General features: G+C 37.1%; 1 protein-coding gene across 2 annotated transcripts; it reads right to left on the bottom strand.

Moving 5' to 3' along the window:
* Positions 1-203: 203 nt before the first annotated feature.
* Positions 204-7,241, bottom strand: LOC110910563 (membralin-like protein At1g60995). Of its 2 annotated transcripts, XM_022155193.2 has the most exons (15): positions 6,919-7,233; positions 5,582-5,644; positions 5,151-5,323; positions 4,943-5,042; positions 4,266-4,347; positions 3,901-3,962; positions 3,672-3,766; positions 2,933-3,012; positions 2,753-2,836; positions 2,526-2,642; positions 2,354-2,439; positions 2,147-2,253; positions 1,979-2,070; positions 1,815-1,891; positions 238-807 (listed from the first exon to the last, which is right to left on the bottom strand). In XM_022155193.2, exons 1-15 carry the CDS (start codon positions 7,069-7,071, stop codon positions 463-465), a joined length of 1,716 nt encoding a protein of 571 aa, XP_022010885.1. In that variant the 5' UTR covers positions 7,072-7,233; the 3' UTR covers positions 238-462. The 2 variants fall into 2 exon arrangements, with proteins under 2 accessions (XP_022010884.1, XP_022010885.1); XM_022155192.2 differs by having other exon boundaries at positions 204-807; positions 4,943-5,323; positions 6,919-7,241.
* Between the last annotated feature and the right edge of the window lie 5,721 nt (positions 7,242-12,962).

Raw genomic sequence — 12,962 nt, 5'->3', positions numbered from 1 at the left:
ATGTCAAAAAACACAATGACCAATGACGTCCCATCAATCTCTTCCATGGTTAATGCCAAGGCGATCATAATGAATGAACACGAGATGCACATTACTCTCCAGTCTTCATATGGATAATTGTGATATCGGTACGTGATGTGTATGTAGATCTATTGAGACGCTAGTTGTACTTGTTACATATTTGACTCGCATTTGTGCGAATATTCAATAGGTATCGACCTCGGCCAATAACTTTCATATGGGAACACTCGCATAGAAGTTGCAGTGTTGATTGAACATTCACATCAAGGTTTGAGGTCAAACGATGTCGTTTTACATATTCAACAAACTTGTGCTCTCACCAAAAATTATCACTGTTTATCTACATGGGATGTGATTGTCTTTGATAAGAAAATATGAACAATGCTTTATACCGATGCATATATTAAAAGCCGAATAGCTGTCCATCTTGCAGAATCAGGTTCATTGTGTAGGATGGTTTTCTTGGCCCTGGTCTCTAAACATCGAAAGAAATGAGTTTAGACCTTCGGAAGACGCGCCTCCCAAGATCCATAGCAGCGTAGAACTAAACGAATTAATCGCGCCCCCACCCTCATTGTCTGATACCCTGTTCATGTTCATGTTGTCATTCTCGGCTTGCGGTTGTGTTGGTCCAGGATTGGTTGCATTGTTTATCACGTTCCTCAAGGGGTTTAGTCTGGTGATATGCAGGGTCGAAGCCAGAATGGTGGAGGAGGTGATATGAAAGTCCGGTTGCTGCTGAAACTGTGACCTTCTGTTTTGCATAAATCTTTGCAGAGCCGGAACCTGAGAAACAAATATTAAACCTATTAAACCGAAGGAGATATATCTGTGGCTATAGTCAAATTACATCTTATATATTAATCTTAAATACCTATTATATTATAATTATAATTATAATTATAAATATTATTAAAGAACAAGTTCGGGTTACTGTAGCATCCGTCACATCGGCGCTACAATAACATTTTTTTCCTTTTTTTGTACTTTAGCCCCTTAACTTTCTGTTTTTACACTTATACCCCCACGAGTTTTAAGGGCTTATTTTTATATATGTATGTGTAGTATAGATCCAAGTTTGTTTACATTTCGACGTAAAAAAAAAATTGGAAATGAGTTGGGTCAAATATAATACGTTTTAGTGCATATTTTTATGTACGTTTTCAGCTGGTCTACATTTTGACGTAAATGTTGTTCATAAACGTGTCGGGCCAAAGATAATACGCCATCATTAGATTGTATAAGTTTGAGTTACTTTACGTTTCGCCGCCGCCGCCGCAACACAGTACCATCCTTTAACTTAAAGAACCACTATTTTCTTACGTTTCGAATTAATTTTTTTCAGGAAATAAGTCGGGTCAAATATAAAACGTTTTCGTGCTTATTTTTATGTACGTTTTCAGTTGGTCTACATATTGACGTAAATTTTGTTCAGAAACGATTCGAGTCAAATATGATACGTTTGCATTAAACAGTATAAATTTGCGTTACTTTACGTTTCGCTGCCGCTGCAACACGTGGGAGAAACTTACTAGTTCAAATGATATAATGAAATAAAAATCTATCAAAAAAGTGAACTTGACTCCACAAAGTTATAATATGCCCAGGGAACAGAATTAACAGTAACACCGGTTAACTTGTGGAAACGGTAATCAAATGACGTACACGGTAGTAAGATATCTGGTGTTTACTTTTGGATTATTATAGTTTTAAGATTTTTTAAAAGGGGGCATTGTCAAATCTGACAATATAATCCATTTATTAAAAGAGAGAGCATAGTCAAACGTTCTCACCTCAAATCGGTTCCAGAAGTAGAGGATGAGGTGCAACATAAATGCAGCAGTGGTTGAGAGTGCCAAATATGAAAAACCTGAAAAGTTCATTCTACAATGACGCTACATATAATACAACCGCCAAGCTTAAGAATTGAGGCGTATAAGTGATGAGAGGAACAAACCATGGGTGTATGAGAAGAAATAGATATGAAACACCAGAAAATATAGCAAAAAGAAGCGTGGAAAAAACTTCATTGATATCGGTGTACGGACACTGCAAGCAAATATAGATTAAAGCAGTGATCATAACAATATAACCACCTCTGTATTTAACAGACAAAAGAGAGAACCTGATAAGAGTGAAGAGTTCACAAAGCCAGACAAGTATCAACACCATGAAAGCTAAAAGCTGGTCGTCATAAAACTCAAAAAGAAAAAACAGGATACCTATCATTATCTGCAGATACAAAACGGAAAATTATCCATGTTAGATATGGTATGAAATAGTTCGCTAAAGGTAAGTAACTAAGTACAATCAATAAGATATATATACTTACTGGTACGAACACAAGAGATTCAATTACGTGTACAAATATCAACTGAAAAGTGGGAAGACGATGCCGAGCATGGTGTTGAAGCTGTACTATAAATAGTGAAAAACATAAACGCGATACATTAAGAGGTGTTATATATTAAATAATATTGTTAATCTAAAAGTACAGAACAAACCTGTGAACTTGAGCATGCGAGTCTGTGTCTCCCTAAGTGTAAATGAAACCGACATAGTTGTAGTGAAGAAAACAAAAAGAGACATCATAAGAACACCACACTTCGTAGCAAAATAGTCTGCAAGGTATAGGACCAAATCGTTAAGTGACTTTAACCAGTCATAGTGTAAAAATACTCTGTTCGAGGATAACCAAAGTTGAAGCGAATAAATGGCAAAAGTAGCAAACCTCCAAAATTTGCCGACCGTTCTGGTTTCTCATGTGCATATGTAAGGTTGTAGAATTCACTTGTCTGGTAATTAAATAGGTAGCCTGCATCAAATCTCAAATAAAGGACAACGATTACACCTAATTTATGTAACATAACGCAAAAAACCATGCCAAAAACATTGTTATACACTTATATACCTTGGCCTGGAGAATTCAGCAAACTGTTCATCAAGATAGTATCATATCCCACAAGCCTATTGATCAGAAGCTGCTGCCACCTGAAGATTGTAGGATAAACAAACAGCTATCATAAATGCACAGTGTAAAATACCTGAAACTTATGATAACTATGCAGTGTATTATCAGTAGGGGTGTAAATGAGCCAGGCTACTTGAGATCGGCTCGAAAAAAAAGCTTGAAGGAGCGGAGCTTAAATGAGCTCGAGCCTGAACCTAAATATAAGCTTGTTTAGTAAACGAGCCCGAGCTTCACTTATTGAGCTCGAGCCAGCTTGCGAGCCTAAACGAGCATATTATTTATTTCATATATTTACTGTATATCTATATAAATATATTTTTTTTATAAAATTATGATAAAAATTAGTAAATAATAAATATATGTATACATTGTTATATATAACTTTAGTAAAAAAAATAATTATTACAATTAGTATAAATTAATTGATAAATAAGAAACGAGCCAAACTCATGGAAAGCAAAGCTCGAACCGAGGCGAGCTCGGGCTCGGCTCGGCTCGTTTACGCCCCTATAATTATCAGTATAACCAACCAGCTTTTCTAATTAAAGACTTTATTGAAGAGGGAACCAAAAACTTGTAATCGAACAACCAGACTGGTTCAAAAGGTAAACCAAATTATAGATATGGTACCTGTACCACAATAAAATGGATCGATGATTAACCTAGAGATGGTCAGTACCTGTTCCCGAAGCAGGGGTCACGTGCTGAAATACTGATGTTGACAGTTCGGATGTTATGTTGAGTTCTAGCTCTTTCAGGCAGAAGAAAGTAACCCTACAAATAGCTCCAATATGTAATATTGAAAGACATAATCATCCCTCTTTTCCAGAAAACAGGATTCAAGTATTGGACATATGAATGAGAACAAGAAACTAAAATACAAATCAACAAGGTCACTACAGTCTTACCTTTTCCATTGTATATAGATAAGTTGGTTCAAATGTGTCGCTCCTCATTTCAAGCCACTGCACTAAAACCTCAAAAGAAAAGATTTATAATGAGAAAAGTTCCGGCGTCTATACTGCAGGCCTATCGCCAGACAATGTTGAGTCCTATATAGGAGATTTGTAGGATCTAACATAATATATCACAAAAAAACATTCATGTTTAACTTATATAAATGTATCAAACTGTTGTTACAACGCAACCCTTACTATAACGCTGACACGCTGTAAAATTTAACATCAAATTCACATGAACCAGACCTATATATGCATACGACACAACTTGAGACTGATAAGCAAGGTCAGAGGCAGATAGGTAGATAACTTACCAGCCAAGGAATTAATCTTGTCCAGGTGAAGTACGTGAAGACATTTATTGATATCAATATTTAAATGAATACCTGCAATGTCCTGCATTTTGAACTTTAAACTAAGCAAACATATACTTAGGTTTCAAGTCGGAGAATTCAATAACAAAATGAAAACCAAATGCAGATCAGCTAAAAAAGATCTCAATTTTGCATCGGACTGTGTGCTACAATGCATGCATATTATACTTAGGAGAGAAAAGGGGGGGGGGGGGGGGGGATATCATGCACTTACCTCCAAATCTGTGCAGTTAATATCGGTATAGGTCCCCATGTAAAATATCGGTACCAATATTATCGGCGATATTGACCGATATTTGACCAACATATCACCGATTTTCCCTATATCAGTACTTTTCTTCTTAATTTTACCATTCGCCTTTCTTCTTATTGCTGCTATTAGTGTTTTAAATCTTAATCGGTTCCTACACGCTACAATTGTTAGCGTTTTGCAAGTTGCAAAAGGTTAATTTGTTAATGGTAGGAGAGTATACTGAACTGTTAGTGTTAAATTGCTATATATATAAATTCAGCATGATATTAAAATTACCGATATCTCAAATATCGGTCCTTGACCGATATCCTCATTAACTGCTTAGAGGAAGCATTCATAAAAGAACTAGGAAAGTTACACTCACCCATAAACTTGCCAAAATCCTTGATGTGTGTCTCCAAATAAATGAAAAACGTGTGTGCCACTTGCGCAATATCGCAGCTTTCAATGATTCTTTGGTTGACCTGCCACGGGACTCATCTTTCTTAGTTTTCTTGCAATAGGCATCTTCAATGTTATCACTGCTAGAAGTACAAATCTGAGATTGTGAATCAAGAACTTTATTATCGGACCTCCACAACTTCAAAAGAGCCGATTTCCCGCTCCAACCACTTGAACTAATTAGCCAATTTGACCAAAATTGTGCATCGTCTTTCACATCATTAGGTACACTTTCTTTGTCAATATCATTATTTTTTATATACTGAGGAGCTTCACTTTGTGACCACAAGCCAGCACTGGTAATCTGCACAAATGGTGGACAGTAAGTTAAAGAAAATTATACAGAAATGGAGCTTATGTTTAGTAAGGGCTATCAAAACCTTTCTTAATGCTACAAGTATGCGGTATGCCCCTATGGCCCTATGTCACAACTAGCACTAAAAGTTTTGCATATGATTACGTATAGGCACACGTGTGAGGTAATCAACAGTTGGAAACTTCATATCTCATTGTAATGACACCATAGCATATACATACTAGTATTGAGGTAGAAATAGCAAACCTTAATTTGGATAAGTTGGGCTTCAGTAGTTGCAACTCCAGTAAGTTCACTAGAACAGCCAGGCTACAGAACATGGAATCCAGTTAGAACAGCAGACAAGGAATATATATAAGCCAAGATATTTGCTTCGAATACTAAAAAATAATGTAAACAAGGGTGTCCAAGGGGCATAAACATCTCAGAAAGTGTACGACTACGGTGTACCATACGGAAAAAAAAAAAAAAAAAAAACAAATCCTGTTATATTGATTCTATGTCATGAAGCTTCATATATGCAGTTTCCGAAGGAACTTCAATATGTTCTGCACATGAGTTATGATCATGACAACCAACCTTATAGAAATATCTATTATACCTTCTGCAGAGACATGACTATTAAAAATATACCTCTATCTACTCGTTATCTTGATCATCCACAAAACTAAAGAGGCAGTACATCATAACAGACTAGCCAAGACATAGGAACATACAACTGATATAGAGATACAATGACCATCAACGTGACCTCTGATAAAATAGATATTCTATGACCATCAACATGGTACGACTCATGTATTATACAGAGAGATATGTTTATCATAAATTCCATCTGACCCATAAAGATTTCAAATTAATCTCTTAACAATGATTAACATGTTGATTCATCATGAAGGATATTTATACAAACATATATATTCTACTAAATGATAAATTAATACATGGTTGGATGATAATAACAACTGACATAATTGACGATGAAAAAATGCTACGGTTATTTCTATTTCGCTCCGGTAACTGAAGCGCTTTGATGTTAATACACCTCTGCCCACATGAACATAATATGTCTGCACTCTGCAGTCTGCACGTGTGTATACACACACATATACATACATATACACACATACCTATGTATACATATTTGTGTGTAGGGATTGGTTAACTGGTTTTGATTACTCTAGGTGCACATATCCACTATTCCGAAGGAAAGTAACTACAGCAGGAGCTAGCCTTGCATAGATCGAAAAGATAGGTAGTTTATAACTTTATATCCACAAAGGTTCACTTCTTGCTTTCTATTAGATCCCAAAATATAGATTTGAATAGAACATACATCCACGTTCACTAGCCTTTATGTTCTCTAATTATAACCTGATTTTACTTATAACTAAATGCTAGGTTATCCTACTGATGCACTCTCACAACCCTAAAATCATCATCAATACAACAAAACTACAGTTAATCTCAACAACCTCATCATATTAGGGCAAATAGTAGCGTCACATCACAATTACAACCGAAACAACTTCAAAATTGAAGAGTAACACACTAAATTAACACACGAAACATGAATCGAGTACCTGCTGGACATAATTCGCGTGCATAACAACGAGAATACAAAAGAGAGTGATGGCAATCAAGAGATATATGTACTCGAGAGACGCTCGGATTCTAGGTGTGAGAACATGCGAGAATCGTTCTTGAACTCTGATGAACGTCTGCTCAGGATCCATGAGAGTGATCGATTGATCGAACGAGTAGCGATTGAAGGTGTGGTTGCTAGAAGAAATCAAGAGGTAACCGCCATGAAAACGTGAAGCTCGATCACGCCCATTTTGAGAGATGATATGTGTAGGGATGGGGACAGGAATAAAAGTGCTTTTTCTTAACCGTTTGTGTGTGCAGGTACCGGGTCGGTCTACATTATCTATTGTGACGGGTCACGGGTCGGTCTACATTATCTATTGTGACGGGTCGGGTATGAGACGGGTATGAACAGTATGGGTTTCGTATTAGCTATTAGGTTATAAATCGTACCTCATACCCCATATCATTTGTGTTTAGTACCGGTGCCTCGTCACTCAATGGGTTTACGGATATACATGCAGGTATCGGGTATATGTGTGTAGATTACATATATACTTAATTACATTACATATAATTTAAAGAATGAGTAAACTACAATTTTACCCCCTGAGGTTAGGGGTGATTGGCACCCTTACCCCCTAACGAAATAATTACAATTTTACCCCCCACTGTTTGCTGTTATGTCGTAACCTTACCTCTCGGCCTTAGTCAACGGTAGTTTGACCCTTATAGGTAAGGGTATTTTGTAATCTTACCCTATATTTATTATTATTATTATTATTATTATTATTATTATTATTATTATTATTATTATTATTATAAATATATATAAATTCATAGTTCTTCTTTTTCAATATCCCTAAACCCTTTTCTTGCCCAGGTACCATCTCTCTCCCTCTCCTGTCTCTCTCTCATCCACCACAATAATCACCACCGGGCACCACCATGCCACCGCCATTCACCACCACAACCACCGTAATAAATTAATAATCACACACCTAGATACCCAAATCTTGAATTCAACAATTAATAATCACCACCACAACCACCACTCTGTGATACCCAAATCTTGAATTCTTGAATCTTTTTTTTTTCCATTTTCTCACACACCCAGTTCGTCCAACAACCCAGGTGATTTTATTTGGTTAAATATTGAATCTTTTGCAATTTTATGAATACCCACCTCATCATGTTGTAAATCTGTATGAATTCTTGCAATTTTATGAATCACCACCACAGCCACCACCCTCAAGATCTTCATCTTCTCCATGGCCATTGTTGACACACATCACCATCACCACCACCGCCAAATTCACCACTCTCTAATCCTCCACTCACACAACCTGCTATGGCTACGACGGCAGTTGGCGTATTGGCGGCGCCGATGACGGCGGCAGATGATGACCAGCAGCAGAAGCTCAAAAAAGGAATCGCCGAGTTCTACGGCAAATCCTCAGGTATGTGGTGAATCTGTTCTACACAAAAGCTGGAATCAATGGCTTGGAAGAACAGAGGAGGGTCAGAATTGAATTCAAGAAACTTGGTGTCAAGAAAGTTGACTTTTATTTTGTGTATCTGTTGCTTCTTTGTTGGAGTGGTGTTCACTGACAGGTTTTATATAAAAAAGAGTACTTTTTTGATGTTTTATAAGTTATATGATCATGTTGTTATCCATGATGTGTGTCTAGTGCTTGTGGGTAATGTTTGTTTTAGGTGAAATCACTTGTTTTGACTTTATTCAATTCTGACCCTCCTCTGTTCTTCCAAGCCATTGATTCCAGCTTTTGTGTAGAACCGATTTAAGCTAATTTAAACACAAACCCATCTGGTAAATGGTAAACCCAACCCAACTCAATTTGGCGGTGGTGGTGATTTGTGTCAACAATGGGCATGGAGAAGATGAAGATCTTGATTTTAGTAGAGAGAGAGAGGGGGGAGGGAGAGAGAGAGATAAATCTAGAAAAGAGAGAAAGAGTGGGCTGAAGGTGGTTGAGGGTGGTGGCTGGAGGTGGCAGTGGTGGTTGTGGTGGTGAATGGCGGTGGCAGGGGGTAATATCACAGAGGGTACAAAACACAGGGGGTAATATGAAAGGGCATTATAGTCATTTCAAGTTATAGTCAACAAATTTGAGGCCGGGGGTAAGGTTGCGACATAACAATGAACAGTGGGGGGTAAAATTGCAATTATTTCGTTAGGGGGGTAAGGGTGCCAATGACCCCTAACTCAGGGGGTAAAATTGCAGTTTACTCTTAAAGAATTAAAGAGCATGAGGGGGAAGAGGGCCAGATTGGCACTTCCGAATTGGCCTGAACAAATTACGCTTTTACCCTCTCACTCAAAATTACGGTCTTGTCATCGCTGTAACTTCTGACGAATTACGATTTTACCCCAACTCAAAATTACGGTCTTGTCATCATTGTAGCTTCTGAAAAATTATGATTTTATCCCAGTTCAAAATTACAGTCTTGCCATCGTTGTAGCTTTTAACAAATTACAATTTTACCCCTAGTCAAAATTACAATTTTCTCCCGGTTCAAAATTACAGTCTTGCCATCGTTTTAGTTTTATGTAGTAAACATATGGTAGTGTTTTGTTTTAATTGGTTGACTCGATGTAATTTTTATTCGCTATCGCTCACTCATTGGTTCTGACAAATCACAATTTTGCCCTTAGCTTAAAATTACAGTCTTGCCATCCTTTTTTTTAAAATTAGCAAAACTATAATAGCGTTTTGTTTTAATTGGTTGAGAAATACTTGGTCTAGCGCCCCGTAACGTGGGCGGAGCATAAAACTACTTACTCAATTATGCTATTGGGTGTGGGAGGCATGGATTGGGACATTACTTGCCACATAGGACCATTAATCAAAATGCTATACCACCATCTCCTTGATTGATGGTGGTTTGCGTGGATTGAACCACGTTTACCACGACCCTCCTATTTGATAATTTTGAGACAAAAATAAATTAACAAAATAAAGGGATAGTGTTTTGGCTCATGACCACACTCTTAGGGTAGTAGTTTTGGATGGTAGATTAGAGGTTGGTGACATGACACCTATGTGGAGGGTCATAGTGATCATGAAGGTTATGACCGCACCCTATAGCCTTAAAATGATTGAAAATTACCATTGTTCATTGTGCTCCCATCCAATGAGCTGCGAAGTTTGTCAACTCAAAGAACTGGTAAGTTCTAGTTATGTGATTAAATTTGCCATTGTGCTCTCATTAAGGAACCGGGTCTTAAACTCAACTTGAAACCCGATTTTACTCGATTTTAAGTTTTTTTTTTTTTTGTTTTAACGGCAAATTTCTTTAATTGCATGTCATTTGTATGACTTGAACCCAGGACCTCCCCCTTCCTCACCTACGTGTTTAAAGGTTTTGCCTTTGCCAATGGACAACCACCACCCGATTTTAAGTAAATACCCAACTAAATTTATAACAATTATATAATTTCAAGTTTTAAACAATTCGGCATATTGTTGAACATGATAATTATGCAATAGTCCATGTAGTTTGACTTAAGTCACACCTTTTGTAATTTTAAAATGATGAATATTTGTACCATGTGATTTTCATTTTGTAACAGATCTAAGACTAACTTTCATTATTATGTTGATTAAGTTTGTGTAAAATGGTTTTATACTTTTTAACAACCTTAGGAGATTGTTTATGTAATCTAATCAAAGTAATAAAGGGTTAATATCATAGATCAAACAATATACTTTCTCATTTTTTATATAAAAGCCACTCAACATAATTCTGACATATAAACTTTCTTCACATGTCAAACAAACACGAAAACTTTCTACAACCAAATTTGTTGTATCAAAGTCTCTACACTTGTTTATGATGCATCTAATTTTAAAAAAAAGTTAAAAATATTGACATGTTAACTGTTAACATTTATCTAATAAACGTTTATTACTTTAATTATACAACAAGTTTTCCTTAAAAAACATTTATTATTTTAATTTACGTACGTCGAACACCGTAGTTGATGGGTTTGATACCCCGTTACGAAACCTTTTCAAAGGCAAGGTGGGAAATTGGCCTGATATTTCGTTTTGGATCGACCAATGGCTAGATAACGAGTCACTAACGGATGTATACCCGAACTTGTTCAAGTTGGAAGCGAAAAAAAGGTGCCGGGTTGCTGATCGTATAAAAAGTATCTCCGGGGTCCTCGAATTTAGGTGGAACTGGTCAAAAGACCTAAGCTCTTTTCTTGAGATAGCGGAATATAATTGGCTATTGTTGGAAGTTATAGTGTGAACGAAAGTCACAACTCACAAGTGGTAAAACCACTTTGTCCCACATCAGAGTGGGAACAAAAAGATAGGCTATTTATAAGGTGAAACCTTTATGAAGCCTTTGAAGTCTTATGACATGTTTTACCACAAGTCCTACCCGCGCACGCGCAGGGGGGTGCAAAAAATAGAACTGGATTTAGTTGAACTCGTGTGCGCCCGCACGTCCTGCGGACACGAATGCAGCTCCGAAAACCCGGGCTCGCGGGAGACAGTAACTGGACTAATGACCATTATCAGTTTAAAACGGTTCTTAATTCTTTGGGCCCCAAAAATTATAGATAGGACTCGCCCTGGCCGAAATGGACCGTATCCCCATGGCGAGGCTCTGAAACTACAAGGTATCGACATTGAGGATGAGGTTTGTCCTCTTTGCAACTCGGGCTAAGAAACAGTTAAGACATTTATTCTCTTATTGTTACATAGCGACTCGGGTTTGGCAATACGTTGGAACTTGGTGTAAGGTGGCACCGATTTACACTTCAATGATTAGAGATCTTTTAAAGCTTCATAACTCGGTTGGGTTGAAAGGGGGAGCTAAGGAAGCATTCGAAGGTATCATAAAGGTCGGGTGTTGTGTTGGAGCATTTGGCGGGCTAGAAACAAGATAAAATTCAAAAGTAAACAAGGGTGGAAGAGATTATAAGTGAAGTGAAGTCTATTGGATTCTTATGGTTTTGTAGTAGATCGAAATATAGGTCCCTTTCTTGGACCAACTGGTGTAATTTTGTATTTATGTAGTTCGTTGTTTGTAGCTACCCCGTTTTGTGGGTGGGTGTTCTTTTTAATGAAGTTTTCGTTTAAAAAAAAAGAAATCATAGTTGCTCGTTTTAAAACATAACTTTTAGATTATGCGTAGTGGGCGTGTTTTAAAAAAAAAAACCCAAACACGCCTGATCACGCCAAGGCCCCACCCCCTTGGGCGTTATTTTTGAAAAAAAAACTCCGAAGCGTGTTTTAAATCACGGCAAAATGAAAAATTGTTGGCCAATTACATGCATCCCTCTTTTTCTTGGCCAATTCCCTTTTTTTAGTTAGTTTTTCTTATTTAATTCTTTACACCCCTTTTTAACATAATACCCACATTCGCACTACACACATTTTAGAAAAAACGCCCAATAATGCCCCTTGCTGACTGGACTGTCACATGGCAGAAAACGCCCAAAGGTGGGGTATTATTAACCCTTACCACTACGCATGGTGAAGTCTGAAAAGAAACTTTAAGATATTGATCAATTACCTTTTTAACATCTATCAATCCGGTGTGGGAGTCGGCAAAGTGAATTTACCACTCGGTAAACACTACCACCAACACTAGTTTACCGCTCAAACTTTACCAAATCGGTGGTGGGTTGTCGATGCGGTGAAGAATGTGTGTGTGTGGTGGGGTGGGGTCCATGCAATCTCTCAATCAATCACACCCTTTTCCTTTAAAAAAAAAAGTTTACCACTTCAGCAAGTGTCTAAACCATTGCCAACACTTTTCAGCAAAGTTTAAACATTTTTCACCGATTGACGTGGCGCACTCTGATTGATTGATTTTTTAGTTTGCCACTCTCAAGTGTTTAACCACTCTTTACACCCTAAGTTTGCATTTTAAAAACGTTTATCATTATAATTTACATACTTCGAACGTCATAGTTGACCGTTCTAAAACATAGCTTAATGATGTGCACAAAATGCAACATATAAATTACATCAATTGTGGCACAAAACTAACTCTT

This window comes from Helianthus annuus, chromosome 15 (genome assembly GCF_002127325.2).
Source record: "Helianthus annuus cultivar XRQ/B chromosome 15, HanXRQr2.0-SUNRISE, whole genome shotgun sequence".
Lineage (NCBI taxonomy): Eukaryota > Viridiplantae > Streptophyta > Magnoliopsida > Asterales > Asteraceae > Helianthus > Helianthus annuus.
This window is presented reverse-complemented; position numbering and strand designations above follow the sequence as displayed.